The following is a 24,721-nucleotide window of genomic DNA, read 5'->3' as shown; positions in this document are numbered from 1 at the left end:
AGTTATCTATTACTCTTCAACAAAGCTTGCTGGGGATATGGTGCTTTCTACCTGGGTTACAGTCTACATGAATCAGAAATCATGGTGCAGAGATGACATTTCATGGCAAAATTCAGTATTACTGAGGGTCTCTTATGTTAGGTGATATTTTCACTAGAAACAGATGACTGTGGTGTGAGGGGGATGTGAAAATTACTTTTAGTTATTTATCCACCGGTCTAGAGTGACATCAAAAATAGGAAGGCAAAAGTCACTACACTTCAGTTAAAGATTATGGGAAAACAAGAATTTTGACTTCTAAATGGAGTGATGAATCATGCTTAATACAATCAGAGATATGCTAACACACACAAAAGGTAAATTTTCATTCCAGGCTGATGTTAAATTAAACTCTACGGTAGAGCAACTCTCCATGGGCAAGGCTGAGAACAGCTGAATGTAGGTTGAGTCTGCTCATATGCACTTGCAAGCCTTGATTTTCTGATAGGTCATGAAAACCTACACATTCACATATCAGCCTACAGTAATTTAGCTCCGCCTGTTCAAGCTGAAGTTATAAGTAGTGTTTTTCAGCCTGAATCAGAACAGAGATCATTTACATATATCAGTCTTAAATGCACTGTAACAAAAACAGCCCGCTTAACTAAGTGATAAAGAGAGATTAGAAGATGGTTATGAAAAAAAATCTATTATCACTGTTTGTGTTATTTAAATCCAAAAAAACATGGACTTCAGGGAGAAAAACAGAAGAAAAAATGTAGGACATGGGCCCTTTAAAAAGCAGGTGGCTAATTATGACCAACCACAAAGGGAAGACATATGATGATGAACACAAGAACACTCTACTCACCTGCAGGCTTTGAGGATGTCTGAAGACGTTGGATAGATGGACACTGTTGACGACGAGTGAGAGGGTCTATGGGGAGGGGCTGGTTTGAGACAAAGCTCTGGTGGTTCAGCCTTTAACGGGCTCTGAGAGTCCTCGGAACAAGCCCCTCCTCCACTCCCGTTAACGGTGACAGCAGGTGGGGGTCCCGGTGTGGTGGAGCCAGGCTTGTTAAGGCTGGCCATTAGCTCATTGGCGCGGGGTGATGGGGAAGTGGTGGAAAGGGCTGAAGCTGGGGAGGAGGCGGCCGAGCTGCCTGGAGCAGGCAGTGTGACAGCTGGGTGGATGTGGTTGACCCTGGGGCCTGTGGCGGGGCTCTCCTTACCTGCCAGTAGGGCAGAGAGCTGTGGATTGTCTGAGGAGTGGGTGGCTGGCGAACCAGAGGTGGAGGTGGATGTGGGGGTGTGGCTGGGGCTATGGTGGTTAGCGGCAGTGGAACCGTTGCCCTGTGGGTGGTCACTCTCTTTGGTCAGGGGGGCACCTGAGGTAGCTGTGTGTACGGACGAGGAAGCAGGAGAGGAGGCCGAGGAAGGGGTGGGCGAGGACAGGTGATTGACAGCAGGCTCAGAGGGGTCAATAGGGGTCGTGGCAGAATGTCGAACCTGATTGTGAGGGCCACCGTCAGCCGAAGCGCTGGAAGAGAGAGCCCGGTCTCCATTAGGACCTGCCCAATGCGAACCTTTCTGAAGCCCCTACAGAACAAAAGAGAAAGATGGGATCTTTCAAAAACAGAGGCATTTATTTTCCTGTACGAAGTCAAATAACACCTGTGATTAGAGGTTTGTAAATGTACATTGCAATTTAAAAAAAAGCAACAATGTGCATGGTGGAGGAGGATGATATCAGCTGCATTTAATTATGCCATGCACCATTTGCAACTGCATTATATGAACACGAAAGATCACCATCAGTTAATTGCACACCAACATGTTCAATGTCACACTTCACTCTCCCAACACCAGACCTCCTGCCTAGACTCATCAGTAGGTTATGCAACAATATTTTCTTAATTCAAATTTTGTTAAAAATGTTAAGAATGTCCCATTCCTAATCCAGTGATTCACATCATGATCCAACACAATAAAGGAATATTTAGAAAGGATGGAGGCAGACAATTTAAGGACAACAGGGTAGCAGCGAGTGAGGGCTGACCTGAGTGGTGTTGAGATGCTGGCTCTTCCATGTGTCGCTCGGGCTTGTGCAGTTGTGAGGTAGTGCGTTAGGGTGCAGGTAAGGCACGTCTCCGTTGGTTCCCGTTCCCGGCATGTGATTATTGCCGACAGAGGGTGGGTGAGGGCCGGTGCGGGGGCCTGAACTGGGGCTGGCAGAGAAGGGCCCATTGGCTAGCGGCTGAGCAGTACAGGGAGGGCGCACTGCAGGGCCGCGGGAGTGGATCTGCACAGGCAGTGAAGGACCAGCCATTGGGCCATTGGGGAGGGTTGGCCGCACCTGCCCAGACGTATTTTGTCTCATCTGTGCAAGAAAAACAAATTAAGGGTCTCTGTCTCTTCACAGGCGGTATACAGCATCTGTACAGACTGGTAGACTTTCGGCAGTGTTATTCTCCCACTTTTCGTTGCAGAACACTTCTACTTCCGCGATATTATGAGCCATCTTAAATGCACAGCATGTTTAAGATCTACCCAAACATTTTCAGTGATACTGAGTGGATTACAAATTACCTTCCCAAAAGCTTCCGCCTGCATTTCATGAAGTAGTTCATGGTGGATTTTGAGGTATGTTTTGAATCACTGTCCTGTTGTAGAAACCAGCACTACTTTCAGTTTCAATTTCTTGACTGTGTCACATCTGCTTCCAGAATTTTCTGATATTTAATTGAATCCATTCTTCCATCTACCTTGGCAGTTTCACTGGCTGATACCAACCCTATGCTTAACAGTCAAAGTGTTCTTTTCATCAATTGCTGCTCCTTTTTCCCCCCTTCAAACACACCTTTGGTGACTGACCAAAAATTGTTGACTTTTGTGATGAGGTCACAGATGCCTCATTCACCAGTATCTTCTTAAGTTTATTCTTAACTGTGTTCTTGAGAAAAGTCCTAAGAAAAAGTCTACATCAGATTCATGATGTGTTTTTAAACTGCAGAACTGTTTACACCTTTGTGCTCTTGAGTGTGTGTAGATTCTGTTCTTACCTAAGAACAAATCCCAAATAAGAAAACATTGGTGAATATCAGAATCTTTGTGAAAACTGCGCAAGTGGGTTTTAAGAAGAAGTTTCTTCTTAAGAACGGTTGGTGAATGAGGCCCAATGTTTCTCTCTGAGAAATCAAGCTTAGACCCGGAATTTCTTATATGGGCATAACAGTATGGTGTCCACTACAAAATGCCAACGCAACTACAGTGGCCTACTTAGTATTTTTAATTATTAGCTACATTTACTTTTGCACGTTACGACCGGAAGGGTCAAGTTTTGCAAATGCCACAATTATTATTCAACATCTGCAGAAAAATGTTCATCAAATAATAATATATTGGTTCGCTGTGTAGGCTGTGTACACTTAAAAAAATAAAAATACATAAAAAAGAATGTTTGGCAAGAGATGCCCAAGCTTTTGCATAAACTGTATATATTGGGTTTGAAAACAAACAGTAAGAACTCGCTTTTCAGAAATCTTTGCAGAAAATTCCTGATAAGCTGCTATGATCCAAATTTGAAAGTATACCTGTTGCTGGTGCAACTGCATGGCTGAGAGCTGTGCTTCCAGCTGCTCCAACCTTTGCATCTGCACAGGCTTCAGATTTGCCTTGTTGGCCCGCATCTGCTCCAACATCTTAAAAAAAGCCAGGAGACCATGAGATTAGGAAGGAGAAACACTTCAGTTACGAACAGAAACTGGGTTAAAATCTTACTAGAGGTGTATGAATGCAATCATTGCTGATAAGCACACAAATGTGATACGACCTGAAAAGATCAGATTCCATGCAATTTGACTGCATTTCTACCAGGGATGTTGTAATCAAGTTTTTTGGATCCTGAGCTGTTCTGAATATTTTTCATGTTAAGCATCAGATCCAAGTTCCAATCCAATCCAATCAAATATTTTTCTATAGTTAATATAATCCCATCATTTTGGCAAAATACGTTACCAACTAATACTACTGTACAATTAGTTTACTGATTAAGTACACAATGTGACAAGCCAGACAGATTTGGGTGTTTTTTAATAACCTTGTTAACCCTGTTACAGTGTGTTTAATACTGGCATACCTGATGATTTGATTACCAGTTCCCACTTTTGTTCTGCAGTAAAATCACTGTTTTTTTATGTATACTAGTCTACTTGACAAGTCTACTCACCTGTAGTTTCTGAGGCGACAAGTACCAACTTGGAGTCTGTTGTGCTGAGCTACTGCCCCACTCTGCAGAACTCTGCAAAGAAAAAACAAAAAACATTGTATTTCAATGACCTGTTGACGTTATGGGCGAGAGGTCATATAGTCCAACTGTGATTATAATCAAGTGCATTTTTGTGATGATGCAGAAAGAGTGACTGCTATGTACCTTGGCAGGGCTGGATGTCCTTTTTCTCTTGGCTGGGCTGGACTGGTCTTCTCCATGGCCAAGAGGACTCACATGGGGGGGCAGGGACTGCCCAGAGCCATGTGCCACGGTTAGACCCCCTCCTGCACTGGGGTGGGGTTTACACGCCTGGGAAGAAGTAAAGCAAGAAAGTGATGAGCGTAACAAGACAGAACAAAGAAGAACAAAAAAGGCAGATAAGACAGAAGAAAAGGGAGAAACAGAAGGGAGAAAAAGAAGGCAGATGTTTGTGAATGCTTGTGTAAATGCAAGGGTCTTAGGCCCAATCCCATTTCTTCTTTTTACCCCTACCCCTTGTTTTCGAGTGTCACCCTAACACCTTGGAACCGAGTTACAAGGGGTAGTGGTTGAAATCTTGCCCTATGAAATGGGACAACCCTCAAATGGGGGGGGGAGAGAAAAAAAAAAAAAACTTGCTTCATTAACAGGCTACTAGCGCTGGTCTGTAGGCAACCCTGCCCGTCTTCAGTAATAGCAGAGAAGGGAAAAGTTCAGCGACCTCGCTGCTGGGCTTTAGTGACATTTAGGTTATCATATGCTTTCAAAGAGGGGGTATAAGACAATTATTTATTATCGCCCAGCACTAATTCTTTGGTGATACGAAGCTGAACTCAGCTATTCACCAGCTTCTTGTTTGAATTTTCCCGTTCCACCTTATATGGTGCAGCAGTTGGATTCTGGTGCTTCAGGCATCAATACTGATGGACTATTTCAGGTGGAACGGGAATGTTAGCTAGCTAGCTGCCGAGACATTAGCATGCTATTAGCAATTTTTTATGCATGTTATAAAGAAAACGGCCATCATAACAAAACAACATTAAACTAGGATAATACAATGGTTATCGTAATTTTTTAACGGAGAAAATACTCACATTTGTGGGTTTCTTTGGTCGCTCGCACAGCCATCTTGCCGGTTTTTCTCATAACACTCCGTTTGGAGTGAGCCTCTGAAAAACTTGCGCTTGGAGGGCCATGTAGCCCTAACACTTCGCCCTACCCCTCTATCTCAACAAAAATTGGGACACCCTAACCCTAGACGTGGACATGCAAAACAGAGGGCTAAGGGCTAAGTGGTAGGGGCAAAGGGTGAAATGGGATTGGGCCTTAATTGGTAAATTAACAAGACCATGCTCTCATTTGTCAGAGCATTGCACACTCTGAATAAAAAGCAAGGATGTCTAGGCAGTTGATCATTTCAAGTAATGGACGCGTGGCCACCAGAAACATTTTACCACAGCAATTGTACCAAAGCAGTAAAAGCTTTAAAAATGTCTAATAAAACATGACTAATACATCTTCCTCTCTTATGCAGACACAGCCCAAATATAATCATGTTGCTGTTTATGCTCATATACTCTTAAGACAGGGGTGCACAACTACAAGAAAGTAAAAGGAAAAAAAAACCAGACTGCATAAATTAATACCCAATCTACTCCAAAGGTTTTTCAGTCCAGCACAGTTAGGTGATTTCCCTCCTCAAACACAACTTATTCAACTCTTGTGTTAAGTGCCAGATTAAGTGGGTGTGTGAGTAGGGTAACTACTACCAAAACTGTTGAAAACAGGTCCTCCAGGACCAGACCTGTGCACCCCTGTCTTAAGGTCTTATTTTAACATATCAACTACATCATACAGACCAATCAGTAATGTAAGTGAATAACCAATTAATCGCTAACCAACAAAACTGTTCAACCAACACTGTCAAAAAACAAAGTATATTTAATTTTATTTCATTTCCAAATGCACAGCTGAAAATGTTGGGGTTCAAGACCACTTTTTGAGATGAGAGCACAACTTGACATGTTCCATATTAAAGGCAAACCATATCCTGAGAAAAAAAAGTGTAATGCACAGGAGTGGAAGGAAATCACACAAGTGTGCAAAATTACAGAAAAGGGTGCGGTGGATGACAAAGGCTTCTGAGAGCTACTGAGGTACACTGAGTCACAGCTAGCCATAGTCATGGCTTTATGTTCGTTATAACTTGTGCTACTGATATGTCGTGAATAAATCACAACTTCAGAAGACAGAACTTTCAGTAGCCCCTCACTGAGTATTCCAGTAATTTCATTAATTTTTTGGTCATATAATCATGGACATACAGCTGCCAGCCCACTGGTTTAAACAAAACCAAGTTTTTATTTATGGGCTGTTTGCTTCATACATACACTTGTGTCTAGCCCCATCTATCAGTATTACATTCCACGGTCCATACAAGAAACAATTTTTAATATCTAGGTGCATAAATAAAGAATTCAGTTGATGTGTGCACATATCAAGTATTCTACAATGGCTTTAAATGTCGCTCAGCCAATCAAACAGATATAAGAACCAGAACTGTGTTTTACAACTGATATTTTGATAAGATGCATCCCTGAATTTAGGCTTGTCGTTTAATGAATAATTGCTGAGGCCTGGTTATTGCTCAAAGATTTTGCCAAGATTTGCATCTCCAAGAGCAACTGTAATGTAAATGAAAATGGCCCGTCCACTTTCAGTATGCAAGAAACTGCATAAAGCAATCAATGAAAGAAAACAAACTAACGGAGCGCACCAAAGTGACGTATACCGCTGAATTCCTGGACCTCTAATTTACTAGATTAATCTATGTAATCCATATTCTATAATCACTGTAAGAGGAAAGCTTTGTTATGTACTTTATTTGTCCTACAAGGGAAATCTGTCAATTTGCTGCCTTACTATGCCCAATCTGGAATCATGGGGCAACCCGGCATACCTAGTCAGTCGTGGGATGTGAACCTGCAACCTTCTGGTTGATAGCTCGCTTCTCCTACCACAAGGCTACTGGCCACCCATAAGCTTCCAATTTAAACTTACATCACATTTGAATCAAGAAATCAAAGCAATCACTACTTCTTGCATTGGCATTTAACAAGTCACATGTGTAAACAAAGAAATTAGAATGTGTCTATGTAGTTTTGATTAAATAATGGTACAATGTGGTCAACAATGTTTCAAGCTGGAGTGCTCTATTACAGGCTGCCAACTGTTTAACCTCAGAGTAGAAAGAGAGGGCCATATTGACACCTCAGGCATTTAGAACTACAGTACAACATAGGTCCAAAATGCCTTTATGCATTTTTTCACTTGAGCGCAAGTGAAACGTAAACTCCATAGACAAGCGTCCTGTGAAACACTCACTTTCTAGTGTGTATCTTTAAATGTGATCTTTTTAGTGTGGTAGTTACTAATGGTGCATGGGGGAGACTCTTCTCTGATAAAGCAGTGAAAACTTGTGATTGTCACAATAAACAGACCTGCGATCAAGTTCGAAACCTGCTGTAAACTTGGTTAATTGGAAAAGAGAGGGAGAAAAACAAGGAGTAGGCAGAATCAGAGACAGCGTGGATTGGATGCATGGCGGCTTGCAGATAAAGATCACTACACCTACATAGTTGCAGCACAGTTTGATGCAGTGTGAGGAGAGGTGCAATGGATGTCTGGCATGAATTTATAATGCATTCAAGCAAATGAGCTATATTTTTTTTGGATTTTTTTTGCACTGGATTGGTTCACCTATCTCTGACAGAAAGCAGTTTATTTCTCTCTCCGGCTTTACTTAACTTCTATTGACACTCAAGTGGTCCCTCAGGGTTCCGTCCTCTGACCTCATCACTTACTGTTCTCTTCATCACTTATATACTCCTTTTTGGACAGAGCAGACCAAATCCTTTAAAAATCCACCCCTCAGACAGTAAGAATATTGTTCATCTGAGATTAAATTTTCAATTTTCTCCTCAATTTAGTAGTATCCAATTCCACCCACAAGTTAGGACTCTCCCAATTACATAGACCACCAGCACTAGGAGATCAAAAACAAACACAAGCTTTCTCCAAGTCAAGCAAAGCTAGCCACTGCATCTTTTTCAAACTGTTGCTTATGCAACATCATTGGATAGCTGAATGCGCTTGGAGGAGAATGCTACCTGCCAGTTCTGTTAGGTCAGCTAACAGACGCCTGTGCAGGCTAGCACTGCTCCGATTAATGTGCGGAGAGGAAGAGCCATCCTACCCACCCAGGCTGAGTGAGGCCAAATGTACTCTCTTGGACTCCCAGCCACAAACAGGTATAGCATCACCGGGGATCGAACTTGCAATCTCCTGATGACAGGGCCAATACTTTCCACCACTTGGGAGCCCTATTTACTTATTTTCAAATATTTTCTTTTGAAACAATTGTTCTTTCTAAAGACCTTGGCTGACTGCATTCATTTTTGGCCACTACTCGTTCAGCTTATAAAAAAAGTTTCCAAATACTGAATAGAAATTGAAAACCAATGTGATGAACAAATACTTATTCAAATTAGTATTCAAATTTACTGGGCCAAATGATCGAACAAGAAAAAGTAGATTTAGCATGTTTTTCTCAAAAAAGCTTAGTGAAAGGCACACATAGCTTAGAAGCTGCAAGTTTTGCAATAAGTGCTCAACCTGAAAAGTTTTAGAACAACCATATAGCCTGAATGACGAGTGACATTTTAGCATCACAAGCCAGGTTGAGGACACGAGCTTAAAGTTACAGATAAAGCCAGCATTTCCATAGAATTTTTTTCCAAAATCTGGATTACAGTGTGTATCTGTCAGCAACACACAGAACTGCTGCTGATCATACTGTTTTCTAAAGAGCACTGTAGAAGCTGTATCTGCCAATGCGAAGCAAAAGGGGAACACCAGATTGTATACATTAATAACAAATCTATGGCAGAGGTATTTTTGGCAAATTTTTGTGCTGAAGTACACCAGATTCAACTCCTCTGTTAATTGTCAGGTTTAGTGGATGTACCTGAGTATGAGAAATCAATAAAAGCTGTGCTTGATATGAGTCCTCCTGGAGCAAAGTTGATAACCATGGCTTTATGGTAACATTTATGGGGCTGGAACCACTTGACTTATAATTATAGCTAAAGGCCATGAAATTTTTTTTTTCCTCTCCAGTTTGTATGCAAGAGCACAGTGGGTACCAATCAATTATCTGTAACTCCAGTGCTGGCATTGCACATTATGCAGTAAGCTGTCCTGTGCTTCACAGCATGAGTAAATGGCACACTGCAACATTACAAGCAGTATTTTTCTTCTTAATTTTAGCCTAATGGTTAGTCGTTCTGTGGTATTTCTCCACATAGACAATTTTTGCTCTGATCAATCATGTCAAATCAGATGTGCTTAAATGTGGGGAAAAAGATGCAGAGGAAGAAAAACAGTTCCATCAAGTATTAAGTCCAACAAAGTTACCATTTTTCATTTAGGCAGTGCCACTCAAAGAGACAGAGACTGGTAAACAGCCCATTGTGTTAAAAAGCTCAATAAACAGCAAAGAGAGCTATGCATGATGGATCTCAAAACCTCAGCTCAGAGCGCCGAGCCTTAAAATGAGTGAATAAACTACAGAACCACCACTGCTTATTGCCCTAGTCCTAGACATTTATGTCTATATGTACAGAGGGCTAGCCTGTCATTCTGGCAATTCATTACTTTTTCCCCCTTCATGGATGCAAAGTTACCAATATCACATAAATAAATTAAAAATGGATAAGGCACTTACCCATTTTACCCATCTAAATAAACTATGTGAAGCGTCAGTATACCCATTTAGCATTTAGGCAGGAAAAGCCTTTATAAACTCATGTGGCAGCAAAACTGACATAATTTCATCTGTGAAGGTAATGACAAAGCTTTTTAAAGCAACAGAAGGCGACAAGGCTCCTAAGTCTGACCTATTTAGAATTGCTCCAACAAGACTATGAAACTGTATGTAGACAGGAATGGTAGGAGAGAATTAAATGTTTAACATGTTAAATTGCCAAAATGTTGAACTATGCCTTTAACTGATGCTGAAAAGGCTTTTCTGGATTTTTACAAGACTGAATCAGTGAGTAGAGAAAATTTCTTTGAGAAAACATGAAAACTGATATGGTTAATAAACCTACCTTTCAGAGTAAAGGAGGGATGACAAAAATAAAGCCAACATTTATCATGAATGCATCAGTATCAATGAAAAAGTTCATTGTACTGTGCCATTAATGAAAACACTCATATACACGCACTCACACACACACACATACACTCAAACTACTGAACTCAACTACGCCAATGTTCTGGGGAGGTATTGCAGCACTTAGGGCCCTCTGCTGTGTAATGGTTGCAGGTTTCTATGCCTGTCAAAAATGTACTCAGAGTAATGAAATATTTCATCCTGTTAAACAATCCTAAATGGACTCCAAGAAAGCAAGAGAACTAGCTAGCAATTAAGCAAGGATGAATGTTCCCAAGAGGATAATTTTTACTTTTCTAGTTTTGATTAAAGTTTTTAGTTTTGATTCAAAGTTTGACTTAGGAGTTAGATAAAAAGGTTAGGAGGCCATTTAAGAGTTCTGCGACAGGAAACGATTCAACTCTGAACACACATTTAACACAGGTCTAAACAGAAAATCTAAGGCTACACTAGTGAAGCTCAAACACAAACCACGCTCCTGTTTCATTTTATTTCAGTGGAGTGATTTACTATAGGAGTACTGAAAAAGCAAGTTCTACTTGATGAGGCTCACAATGCATGTGTTTAAAGTTAACAGTTATAGTTTAAAATATATTTTAAAGATTAAATTGCCAAGAAGATCAGCACACCTGGTAACTGGTATGTTATAGAGATGGAAGCATGGTTGAAGTGGTTGAGCCATGTGTCAGAGTTGTGAGCTGCGTGTACGTGTATGTGCGTGTTTGGGAAGAGGGGTCAAGGGTTATAGTGTTCAGGGTGTGCGACTATCTGGTCTCACCTGCTGGGCTGTGTTCTGGACGCCCTGTCTTGAGGTAAGCTCTGCGGGGATTGGGAGGCTCCATGCTTCCTCAATACTAGGAAGCATTTTACTTTTACTCTGTAGACTAGTGTGTTGAAGGTTACACAATTGAGCCTAAAACGAAAACGCGTGAAAAACATATTTAAACAGCCATCTAAGGTTGGGCGGCGGAACAGTTGATATAGATATGTGGCCTTAGGACTAAACACTAGAGTTTTAAGAGGTTCATCTAGGTAAAACAAATGAGGATCTAGATCACACTAACCAATCTAGCTGTAGTGTAGTAATAATCACTGCCAAGGAGACTTAAAATTTATAATGCATACAATGTAAAGCTTGAAGTCCTACTGTCATTAAATCATGAATACATGACTCATTCATACATACAAAGAATGGGGAGGATAAAAGAAATCTGTAACTTAAATGAGAAAATAAAATGTAATGAAAAACTTTGATCATAACTAAAGGATATCCACAGAGTCACACCACTCTCACTCACTGACACCCAAATACATGCACACACACAAACACACCCTCAAATCTGGCAGTAAACATTAAACAAAATCAAATTCAGCATGTTTACACATGGAAATGGCAAGTTTGCAACCACACTGGGATTTCACTGCTTTACTAGTCAAGACACTAAAATTTCTACACAGGCAACTGGTCAGAGTCACATGGACAAATGTCCTTTGTCCATATTTACTCATTACAAGCTTTCTTCTACTTAGAGCATCATTAAATAAACAGACCCCAAGTCGCAATGAGTAGACAAACAATTGCTCACAGCAGTGTACTTAAAGGCAATTTGACAGCCTGTGCAAACCCACCAAATTCATTTTTGATTGAAATTCACTGCCAGTTTAAGGCTTGGAGACCAAGACCTCTGCACTGCAGCTTGTCAGTGCTGAAATCTGGATGCTACGCAGTAGCTAACAGGTGTCTGTTGATCTGTCGTCCGCCTTACCTGCAAGTATTTGATGCGGGCGGTAAGTGCCGCCGTGTTGCTGCAGCCCTTGCTGCGTGTGGCGTTAATGTAGCACTTAACCGCGTCCTGTGGCTGGTTACAAGACTCATAGAGCGTGCCTAGGTCCATCCAGGCTGCAGCATGACTGTGGTCCAATTGCACAGCACAGATGTATGCCTGTAGAGCATCCATAGGCTGATTCTGCTGCTGATACAGCACCCTGAGCGTGAGATTTGAAGAACAGGGAAAGAATTTAAAAAGATGAGCTATTGTGGAGAGGGGGAGGGCTCAAATAAATAAATAAATAAGCTATACATAAGATATGTTTGCAAAGATATATAAATGAAAAGTTAACACATCCTCTACAAGTAAAAATTGTCAATGTGACATTTTTCAGCAAATTGTAGTGCATAATTGTTATTTACTTGCCAAGTTGAATGATGGAAAAAACAAAATGAGCCATAACTTTTAGGCGCCCAAACTTCAGTACAGCTCTCTCACACACACACACACACACACACACACACACACACTTATATATATGTATATACACACATACACACAGATCAGGCATAAGATTATGACCACCTCCTTGTTTCTATGCTCAATGTCCATTTTATCAGCTCCACTTACTATATAGGTGCACTTTGTAGTTCTACAATTACAGACTGTAGTCAATCTGTTTCTCTGCATACGTTGTTAGCCCCCTTTTACCCTGTTCTTCAGTGGTCGGGACCCCCATGGACCCTCACAGAGCAGGTACTATTTGGGTGGTGGATCATTCTTAGCACTGCAGTAACACTGACATGGTGGTGGTGTGTTAGTGTGTGTTGTGCTGGTACGAGTGGATCAGACACAGCAGTGCTGCTGGAGTTTTTAAACACTGTGTCCACTCACTGTTCACTCTGTTAGACACTCCTACCTTGTCAGTCCACCTTGTAGATGTAGTCAGAGATGACAGCTCATCTGCTGCTGCACAGTTTGTGTTGGTCATCCTCTAGTCCTTCATCAGTGGTCACAGGACGCTGCCCACAGGACGCTGTTGGCTGGATATTTTTAGTTGGTGGACTATTCTCAGTCCAGCAGTGACACTGAGGTGTTTAAAAACTCCCGCAGCACTGCTGTGTCGGATCCACTCAGACCAGCGCAACACACACTAACACATCACCACCACATTAGCCTTACTGAAGTGCTGAGAATGATCCACAACCCAAATAGTGCCTGCTCTGTGAGGGTCCATGGGGGTCCTGACCACTGGGTAAACAGGGTAAAAGGGGGCTAACAAAGGATGCAGAGAAACAGATGGACTACAGTCTGTAATTGTAGAACTGCAAAGTGCACCTACATAGTAAGTGCAACTAATAAAATCGACAATGAGCGCAGAAACAAGGAGGTGGTCACAATCTTATGCCTGATCGGTGTATTTATATACACATTTATTTAAGAATGCAAAGCTGTGCAAATTGTTTAAACCCTATATTTAACTGTGTCAAGTCAGAGAAAGTTCATTGTTTTTAGAAAAAAAAATATGCCATTTTGAATTTGATGTCAGCAACACATTTGCAAAAAAAGTTGGGACAGGGCCAACAAAAGACGGGTAAAGTTGTGTAACGCTTAAAAAGAAAACAAACAAAAAAAACAATTTTGGAACATCTCACAACTAATTGGGTTAGTTGGCAACAGCTCAATTACATGACTGAGTATAAAAAGAGCATACTAGAGAGGATGAGTCTTGCAGAGGTAAAGATGGGGAGGGGTTCATCACTCCGAAAGACTGTGCAGGCAAATAGTGCAACAATTCAAGAATAACATTTCTCAACAAAAAACAGTAAAGAAATGGTGGATTTCATCATTCACAGTACACAATGTCATTAAAAGATTCACATAATCTGGAAAAAACTGTATGCAAGTTAAAACTCCATGCAAAGAAGATCCCATATATAAACAGCATCCAGAAACACTGCCACCTTCTCTGGGCCAGAGCTCATTTACGATGGACTGAGGCAAAGTGGAAAAGTGTACTGTTTTCTGATGAATCAAAATTGAAATTTCTTTTGGAAATCATGGACACTGCATCCTTGGGGCTAAAAAGGAGAGGGACCATCCAGCTTGTTATCAGCGCACAGTTCAAAAACCAGCATCTGTAGTGATCCTGGGAAGCAGTAGTGCACGTGACATAGGTGACTTGCACATCTGTGAAGGTGCCATTAATGTTGAATGATACATAGAGGTTTTGGAGCATTATATGCTGCCATGTAGATGAAGACCTTGCTTATTTCAGCAAGACAAAGCCAAACTACATTCTGCATGTATTACAACAGCATGGCTCCACAGAAAGAGAGTATGGGTGCTAAACTGGGCTGCCTGCTCTCCAGACCCGTCACCCACTGAAAAAATTTGGCACATTATTAAATGAAAAATACAACAAAAGAGACCCTGACCTGTTGAGCGGCTGAAATCCTGTATCAAGCCACAATGGGAAAACATTTCACTTTCAGAACTACAGCAACTGGTCTCAAAACATTTATAGAGGGTTGTTAAAAGAAGAGGTAATCCAACACAGTGGTAAACATTCCTGTCCCAATGTTTTTGAAAGGTATTGCTGACATCAAATTTGATATGTTGTCTTTATTTTCTTTCAATTAAATATAGGGTTTATATCATTTGCATATCATTGCAATCTGTTTGCAGTGGATTGTTTTTTTATACACTCACCCATTATATATATATACACACATACATATATATATATAAATAAATTACTGATAATTGATTACTGATTTTGCCGAGTACTTCATGTAATTAGACTCATTAGACATCCATACCCTATGGAGCACCAGGTGTCTGCACTGGCTTCTGATTTGTCTATGGACTGCCTGTAAGAAATGAATGCATCCTGCACTTTCCCAATACTCGAGTAGCACCTACAGGGGGAGGAAAAAAAAGTCAAGACAGCAGGAAAAAGAGAGGTTCAAATAAAATTAGCAATGATTCTTTACTCATGAACACCATCAACACTACATTGACACTGATAGTAATGAGCTCACAAATATCTTTTATGCCTTTATATACATGCTATATGTTTTTAGTTTGTGTATGCCCAACAATCTCTGACAATCTCTGTTTATATAGAGTATTATTTACAGCAACAACCAAGTACAGATGACAATACTGGGAACAGTATATCAGAGTGATTGATAACTCCATGTGTAGCTTGCACTGCTTTAGAAGAAGAGTCGAGAAGGTTCTCGTGAATCACCATGATTTCTCTACTAATGCAACTGAAACTGAGGTCAGTACAGTTTCAGGGACAGACCCTTGTCACTGACCTTCCAAGGAAATACCACGACTGGCCAGAGTTGGGATCTGCTTCAAGAGATTTCTGCAGACACTGAATAGCGTAGCTGTCCTTATTGGCTCTGTCTCCCAGCTGCTCCACTGTATGATGCATCCAGCCTGGAGATGAGTTTAAAAAAAAAAAAAGAAGGCATAGCTTTGGTCAGATGGCCCCGACAGCTGGTTCACGCTAGTGGCTTTGGGCAAGTGTTAGCTGAACGAGCATGTGTGAAGGTAAATGTATAGATTGCTGCTTCTTAGCAAATTTCTCACTTACAGTTCTAATTAATCATTCATTTCAGATCATTTAGTTAATTTTAGATGAAAAAAAATGACCATCCATGGTCAATAACAGTGCACTTCTAAAATGTTCATTAGTAGTTTTTTTTTTTTTATTCTGTTTCTTTGTGCAAAAATTATGTTTTGAACTTACCAAGCTGTTGTAAAGTAGCGGCTTTCACCTGTGCAGGTAGATTCTCTGTCTTCAACAGACTTTCATAAGCTTCCTTTGCTGCACGGTATCTCTTCTGCACACACAAAGAAAAATAGGACAAGAGAGATAAATACCTTCAACCTAAACACATGTACACACAGAACCAAAAGCACAAACAACAGACCTGCACATGCAAATCAAAAGGCAAAGCTCCTCTTTTTATTCAAAATCCTAATGGCAAAGGACAATCGTACATGAATCAAATACACCATTTATATGCAAAAGCCAAGCATCTAACCAGTCTCTATGCTAAAAAAAATTATAAAGCTGCCCAGGAATGTCTGAACCATTCAAATGTCTGGCAGCAGCAAAGGGCACCAGCGAAGAGAGAGATGTCTCAGCCGTGACATGACACAGTGGCCCAGGGGAGCCACAGGCTCACTCACTTGTTGCCATGGCAATGTGGACTGAACATTACAGACTAATATTCCATTATACGCAATTAAGGCGGAATAACAAAAACAATGCACCAACAACATGCATTTACAAGCAAGCAAGAGACTGCAGAGCTAAAGACAGGAAGACACAAGACACAGAAAGAAAAAGAAAGAACTTACCTGTATCTCATACAAATGAGCAATGTGGAACTGAACTGTCAATGCAAAACAAAAGAAAATGACAGGTTAAAAAAAAAACAAAAACAGATATTCCCTTATTAAAATGTACAACAACTCATATATTTAGCAGAAAGTTTAAGATTCTAGCATTATAATGCCAATGTTGAGCTGCTCCTTTGAAAACAACTCCCTTTGTCCACAGCTCTGCTGCTTTTCAACCCAATAAATGACTCCACTCAGACAGAGAGGTGAGACTGCCCTTGATGTCCCTGAGTGTGAGTGTGTGTGTGAGAGAGTGTGAGTGTGTGTGTGACAGAAAGAAAAGAGAGAGAGAGAGAGAGAGAGAGAGAGAGAGAGAGAGAGAGAGAGAGAGAGAGAGAGAGAGAGAGAGAGAGAGAGAGAGAGAGAGAGAGTGTGTGTGTGTGCACGCATGTGTGTAGGCTGATCACGCTATCACAGCAGCATGTGATAGGTGTTTCCAGGGCAACCAGTTCCAGGCAATGTGAATTTGTGAAGAAAATTAAACGACAACAATAACTGAGGCACTTCAGTCAAAGCTTTTTACATACAATCATTGATCTTTAAAAAGTGATCCAAATGAGACTGATTAAGTATGTGACCACCTCACTGAAATGAAATTAATTAATAAACAAAATTTGCAATTATGGTTTTCTATATTTTGACACTTTCACTTCGACAAATGTGTGAATAAAGCTTTTGTTATGTGGTACTTACTTTCAGCTTTGGACAAAGTGCAGTGGTTTGAGTCGATCAAAGCCAGCTGAAAGTGCTAAAGACAGAGAGGAGGACAAAAATGGGGGATGTGGGGAGAGAGAGGAGACACTGAGACACACTCTACTATGTATGTTCAAGTCAACCATAAGTGTTTGTCATGAATGTTACAATTTTTTAGAGATTTTAGAGATTGGTTATTTAGATTTTTGCCAATGCTCTTTAAAGATTACCAGACCTCACTACATAACAGTTGCTATGAAAGAATGCATTTGTAAGAGAGGCATCGATAACTCAACTCAGTAAGACATTTAGTGTGAAAACGTGGAGTGTGATACTGTTGTGTTTACTGACTGACACATTATTTTAAAACCTTAAGTTTAAAATTCTAAGTTTACTAGTACAGGTTACCAAAAAACAAAAACAAAAAAAGAAAAACACACACACAACAAAAAAAAAATGCTGTGGCAAAAATGCATGCCATTCTTTGTACTGTTTCATTATAGTTTTCTGAAAGACCTCACACCAAAGACAGTCCTGCTCTAAAGCTACTTCACCTAGCTCTAGTGTTAACTTTAGCATAAGCTCATCTGAAGGGGTAGTTTCAATCACTGAAATCTCCTGCTTACAGACATGAAGATCTACTGCTTTAATGATGAGTAACTAAACAATTTCCCCTGTATAACTAATGTGAACATGGTTTGCAGAATGCGTTTTTTTGTTCAATTTAAATTGGCATACAGTCATATTTTGTCAGTTTTTAAACATGTATGTCTGCAATGACCACTTAAACTAAGCCAGTTTATTTATGAATGAAAAAGGTTTCAAAGAGACAGGTCTTTGTCAGAATTTTGCAAACGGCCAATTTGTTAGCCACCCTCTACCTCCTCACAACCACTGGAAAGGAACCAACACAGCACCAGTGTTAACCAGATATTATTGTAGTGATGACTTGGCAGCGGCATATTATTGGGCAGTCAGGTTGGTACGAGCATATCAGATGCAGCAGCATTACGGGAATTTTTCGTTAACCACCTCAGTGTTCGTGCTTGGTGAATAGGCCACCAACCAAAACACTGAGCTAGTGGTCCTGTTATCAAGGCTTATCAGAGCAGTACCAAAAACAGCCCTGCATTAACAGTTCCAAAGTGAAAACTGAACACTCAAAACAGTAGGTCTTTGTCTATATTTAATTTACAGATGAAATTCTTAAATTCTTGTATTATCATACCATCAACAGTATAATAGAGTATAAAAAGTACAATTATACTTAAATACGGTTTTTGTCTGGTTAACATTTACAATACTGCCTAATTTTAGGAGCAGAAAACAGAACAAACAGTCCAATCAAAACAAGTTGTGTCAGGTTTGTAAGTTATTACATGTTACTATGAATAGTGGACCAACATACAGAAAGAATGTGTTCATTAACTTTAATAATACAAACTTAAATATAATCAAATACCATTATATACTGGGCCTATATAGGGAAACTAAATTTTATCAATACCACCCAGCTCTGTTAGTGGGCAAAGACAGTTTCTCTGGATGGAGATGCAGCATGGTCAAGACTTCTCCACACTCTATTCGACCTCCATTTTTAATTCTACTTTCCCCTCCAAGACTGGATCCACACCACTGCCTGTGGCTCAATGAAAGAACAAGGGTGGCCTAAGAGAGAGAATCTCTCCCTGGGATAGAAGTCCAATCTTTGGGGATGCTCTCCCAGTCCAGATTTGTGTTATTTTTATTTAAAAAAAAAAAAAAAATTCCAACCCCTGAATACACACTCTGACTCGGTAATCAAGAGCTGTGGAACTTATGTGTTATGGTGCTGGAACAGAGCAAATATGTGGACTGCTTGGGGGTTCACAAGGAGTAAACCAATAACATCCCGCCCATGAATTAACCAGCAGAAAAAAGCCAGTAACACTTCAGATAAAAGAAAGCTATACAAAAGGTTAGTATATACTTAACAGCTCCTACCTTTAAGCTTGACTCGTAGTCTGTGTTCACCTTAAACATCAGCCCGAGACGCAGGTGGATCTCCTTAGCTCGAGAGAATCCGGGGTCAATGTACAGCACTTCCTGAAATGCTTTAATCGCCCTGCAAAGAGAAATCAGATTTCTCTTATATATCCATTACATAAGCTAGACAGTACTCCAAGCAGGTAACAAAGCAACAACTGTAATAACTGATTTCATGTTCAAAACCTTCCAGAATCCTCTGCCTTATGTGTTTCTCTAACTGAACTAAGCAGCAACTTACACTACACTTGCACTGCCTGTGTGCCATCACAGCTGAGCCATAGAGGGGAGCAGTAGGTAGAGCTCTGTGCTATTTGAATTTTTCACAGAAAGACATTTTATTTATTTTACGGATTAGGGATTAAATCATATCATTACTGCAAGTTTATGATAAGCACATCACAAAGGACTGCAAAACCAAAACGTATCAAATTATATTACACTATACACGAGTGACAATTAGATAGGACGCATAAGGAGTTTTGCCTTCCATTAGAGCACTGGTGGGTTAGCATAATCAGGGACTCATTATGTATTATCATTAGAATCGGGGGCTTGCAGAATGAGTGTATTATTCACCCTGTTATCCAGTCACTTACATAACAATTACACAACAATCTATTTATACCCAATTTATTTCCTACTTACATTATTCAGACAGTAATACAATAAACATATACAAAATATACTTAAGACATATTATCTACTGGGAGGTGTCGATCCCAAACCCTAACCCCTACATTTCAACTTGTCAAAAGCATTTAATTTTTTTTTTAGCATGAGATGTATCATGACTTTAATTTTTAGATTAATCCCCTTAATTATGGTAGAGTCTTTCACAGCAAAAGCATTCTAATCTAAAGTCCAAGTCAGTTAAAAGTCTAAAATGTGTTTTAAACTCTGACTTTGAACCAATTTAGTAGAATGATCCGTAAAGAAAAACTGTCAGACTGATTTTGTGCCTAAAGGAGATGCCTATTTTACTCAGTGAACAGCAGGAAAAATACATATCAGACAGGCCAGCGGTCGGCAACGTGTCTCTTTTACTGCCCTGTTGTTGCTCCATAGCAGAGTTAGATTAAGTAAAAATAAAATAATCCTCCTTCGCAGTAAAATAAAGCTCTGCTGACTGTTCTAACACAGTTTTAGCAATAAATGGTCTTAAACATTGCAGTTAAAGTAGCCTATAACTGCTAATTCACTGACCTTTAACCCTGAAGATTTGCACGCAGACTGTTAGTCACCATAGCAACGCAGAAAAGACTCAACTAGCTAGTAGCTTACAAAAAAGCAAAGAGAAAGATTCAAGACGAACATCAAGAATTTGGTGACAAATGGACTTATAAGCACTCCAGTTTCTCGCTAGCCAGCTTCTTGCTTGAATTTTCCTGTTTCACCTCAAAAGGTGCAGCAGTTACATTCTGGCGCCTCAGGCACCATTTAAAGTAGAACGGAAAATTGAAGCTGGAGAATGAGAAGCTGACTTTGGCCTAGTGAAAGAGTTGAACAGATATTTTACAGGAAGCTATTCTACTTTTGTGGAAAAGTTTCCTGTCAGAGAAGAGTAAGTCTGTGTTTTTGTTCATATTTTTAGCCTATGCCAGCAGCATATACTGACACATATTTACAGCCAAAATGGTAAAACAGACATAAAATGTTGTGGCTCACAAAGTACGGTTTGATTTTTGTTGAAAGGACAAAATGGCTCTTCTCAACATTTAGGTTGCTGACCCCTGGGATAGGCAGAATTGTCAACTATTGGCATACTGTCAAATCAGAATCTGCACTTTTTTTATATTTTAATATTTAAACAAATATACGACTGTAAACAACTATAATTTATGACTTCTCATTACACCATCGCAACATTCAGCAACTTTACTGCACTGTGCATGGATGTCATTTTGAAGTTCTGCACAGTCAGTGTCAATTCTACTCTTGCTGAAAAGGTAACACATTTTTAAAATAAGTGTAAAATGCAAACGGACCACCTCGTATAGGCTTCAGTCTCTTTTTCTGCCAACAGCCAATAAAAGCAAACCTTCATACAGAGCCTAATCTAACCTCTGATGATGCAAAACAGGGGTGCACTAGTCTGGTCCTAGTGATCTGCTGCCCTGGAGCCTCATTTTGAAAACACTGCATGGATCCCAGAGTGAAAGGGTGTGTGCAAAACACCAGGACATGGAGCAAAAATAACTGGATTTGGATGAAACCAACATGCACACCTGCACGCAATCACAGACTTTCTTAAAAAACATACATAAAAGACCCTCATATCCTGCCCTGTTCTGTCCCAAAACTAACCATCAATGGTCAACGCAAATTACTTCATGAATACGTAAGTGTGCCATTCCTTGTTTAGTGACAAACAGGTGATAATGACATAGTGGAGGTGAAAAAACAAACCCGAAAAAACTAAACAAAACCAAGGGGCACATCTGGAATGTGTGAGCTTGAGGTTCTCATGTCGACGTTCGAAGCGAAGAAAGTGAAGAAAAATGTCTGAGGCTTGGTGGCAAAAGCGCAAATGAAACTGCAGAGGGGGCACAGCTACCTTTACCCAATAAATGGCTGGGCTTCTCTGGTTTGGTAACCATGCTTGCCTCTCTAATGTGCACCTAGCTATATCACAGTCTACAATCAAAACCTTAAAGCTCAAACACGGAAACATTAACAAAACAGTAGCATACCAACATCACTTAACCTACTAAGCAGTGAGAAAATATAGTTCCAATCCAATGGAAAGCAAAGAAAACAGTAAAATGCACCCCATGCACTTCAGCATGTATTAGTAAAGTGTGTTAGTTCTTTACACAAATACATGGTCACAAGGGGTAGAAAGAATAGAATAGAAATTACTAGGGTACAACCTAATTACACATTTTTTACCAAACCCTTAATATTGCATTTGTGATGTGGCAAATTTGCAATTTTTCAAAATTCTTTTACTACTCTTGATTGGAAGCATAATGCTTGATCATTATGTTTAGCAAATGTTGCAACAACTAAGGCCGTTATACACTGAAAGCAGCACGAAAAAAAATGACGTGCTGTGCAAAATATTCTCACACTATTTTATTTATATATATATATATATATATATATATATATATATATATATATCAGGTGAGTTTGAGCTGATTTTGGAGATGCAGCTTCACACTAAACAAAGCACAAAACAAACAAACGAACAAAACATCTAAGTGCAGATAAAAACTGGTCCTTTGCTCCCAGCAGAACAGACAAACGGTGACAATGGGCTACTGTCCATTTAGGAAAAGTGAAAGCAGCATGAACAACTTCATCACATCATTCAGAAGCTGAAACAATTCTTCCACATTTAACTCGATAATTGGGCCTAGTTTGAGATTCTGATCCTTTCAACATTTGTGAAAAAGTTCTATTTGCTGGAACACAGCTGCTCTGTCATCTTGGTTGTCCTCAGGGCAACAGAGATGACAGAGACTGGTCAATGAGTTTATGTCACCTGCGAAGGTTCAGCAAAATCAAACAGAGTGAATAATGTTGCATTTTCACCAAATGTGAAAAATCGCATTTGGTGTTTAAGATACCCAAAGTTATACACATTCATATTAATTTACTGTCGTCCGAATAAAAGGCACAAATAAATCGCTTTCAGTGTGTAAAGGCCTTTAGTCATTATAAATAGAGTTGGAATGAAGGGGGAAAAAAGGTTTAAAGACTTGCTCTCTTAGGAATCCACATATTTTTTGTGAACGGACCTGGCCCTACACCCGAGTCACAGCTTTCGTCTATACACACACAAGTTCCCGCCAAGCATTTCATTATAAACGCCACAATTTGCATGCAAACCTTCAGACCTGTTTGAGTGTGTACGCACCGTTTACCAATGGAGAGGCCCCTGGAGATTTTACCTTCAACCCTAATGTAATACACCTGATGCAGTTAATCATGGCCTTTAGGAGCATCTGAATGTGTGTACTGGAATTAAACTATCAAGGGGGGCAGATCACCCAGATTACACTTACGCCCCCTTAATTGAGAAAAATGATGGTGACATCTGCAAACATTGCAACAAATCGCAGTGTTTAGCAGCATCAAAAGGAAACACTACAATACTACTTCAAAATTAAACACTACAAACTTATTTGCTCAGTTATGAAGAAATCATGCTCAAGAGTGTAAGAAGTGTTGATCAGGAAAGGAATAGCGCAGAAGCTAGCAAACATCCCCTTTATCCTCATCACAATTTTCTTATAAATTCTTATCAATTCTTATAAAGATATTTTGCTAAAATATTTCATCACAATTGTGTTCTCATACAAACAGCTCTAAGTAGGATGGAGCATAAATAACATTAAAGAAGTTTTAACACACATTAAATTATTTTCTGTAACTTGACCTCAACCTCAAGCAACTACATGCAACATCAGGGGTTTATTACTTCTTAAAATAAGAACACTTTCTTTGGAAAGAAAAGTTAGAATAAGAGACGTTATTTCGATTGTTATAAATAACATGTCTTTGAGCAGTTGGGTAGTTTCTTGGGTAAGAAGGACTTCTAGAAAACTGCCCAACGATGAAAATAAGATAAGGTAAGTAAAGAAACATTTTTTTTTTCAACAGCTATTGAAAGCACAGTGACATTTTGCCAAATGAATTAATTTAATTGGTGGTGGGAGGAGGGAGGAAAATGTCAATTTAACATTTCATCTGCGTAATAAGTACTTACCATTGAAATGCATTGTAATGGAAGTAAACCATACCAAGGCCATATAAAAAGGCAGCATTCTGAAAAAGAAAGAAACAACAATGAATGTTCAATGCTGTATTAAACGTTGCAAAAAGACTAAGTCTAAAACAGTCTAAAACATATATGAACACCTGATCTACACAGAATTACCTTGTACATACTACATCAGCATAAAAATCGCAGCAGCTACAAACATACAAATTAGAGCCTGACCGATATATTGGTATGCTGATATTATCGGCCAATGTGCTAGTTGCAGATAAACTGGTATGGGTGTTCATGATGTCGATAAATAACAATTAAAAAGGAAAAGAGGCAGAATACATATCCTTTAACCATGTTATGTGTGTTGTCGCTAAATAGTTTGTCCATCAGCGTGCACTCTCCAACTCCCTTTTTGGCAACATGTTTGGAATTCCCCAAGCAGAATTGACCCAAGCAGAGTGAAAGAGTGCTCAATGAAAGGTTACCAGCATTCATTTTAAGTTAAAACTTGCGATGTGAAATATGAAATACCTTACTTAAACAATAATATCCCCATCACTTCTCTACTTAGCCTAAATAAGCATGGCAACATTCCACGTCAGCCATGCCTACTTTTGCAACAG

At 39.8% G+C, this 24,721-nt stretch overlaps 1 protein-coding gene across 2 annotated transcripts in view; it reads right to left on the bottom strand.

Moving 5' to 3' along the window:
* Positions 1 to 24,721, bottom strand: part of kdm6al (lysine (K)-specific demethylase 6A, like) — a 63,975-nt gene that overhangs the window by 8,623 nt on the left and 30,631 nt on the right. The window contains exons 5-18 of one of the 2 annotated variants that reach the window (XM_036570529.1): positions 24,093 to 24,151; positions 19,334 to 19,454; positions 17,351 to 17,405; positions 16,616 to 16,650; positions 15,999 to 16,092; positions 15,559 to 15,685; positions 15,055 to 15,153; positions 12,230 to 12,449; positions 11,242 to 11,376; positions 4,412 to 4,558; positions 4,208 to 4,279; positions 3,573 to 3,680; positions 2,039 to 2,359; positions 851 to 1,578 (exon numbers count right to left, since the gene is read on the bottom strand). In XM_036570529.1, the coding sequence (XP_036426422.1) occupies positions 851 to 1,578; positions 2,039 to 2,359; positions 3,573 to 3,680; positions 4,208 to 4,279; positions 4,412 to 4,558; positions 11,242 to 11,376; positions 12,230 to 12,449; positions 15,055 to 15,153; positions 15,559 to 15,685; positions 15,999 to 16,092; positions 16,616 to 16,650; positions 17,351 to 17,405; positions 19,334 to 19,454; positions 24,093 to 24,151 (2,321 nt within the window). The remainder of the gene's footprint in view (positions 1 to 850; positions 1,579 to 2,038; positions 2,360 to 3,572; positions 3,681 to 4,207; positions 4,280 to 4,411; positions 4,559 to 11,241; positions 11,377 to 12,229; positions 12,450 to 15,054; positions 15,154 to 15,558; positions 15,686 to 15,998; positions 16,093 to 16,615; positions 16,651 to 17,350; positions 17,406 to 19,333; positions 19,455 to 24,092; positions 24,152 to 24,721) is intronic. The other variant, XM_036570530.1, reaches the window with a different exon arrangement.

This window comes from Colossoma macropomum, unplaced genomic scaffold, assembly GCF_904425465.1.
Source record: "Colossoma macropomum unplaced genomic scaffold, Colossoma_macropomum, whole genome shotgun sequence".
Taxonomy (NCBI): domain Eukaryota; kingdom Metazoa; phylum Chordata; class Actinopteri; order Characiformes; family Serrasalmidae; genus Colossoma; species Colossoma macropomum.
Note: the sequence above shows the minus strand (reverse complement) of the source record. Positions and strands in the feature narration are given on the sequence as shown.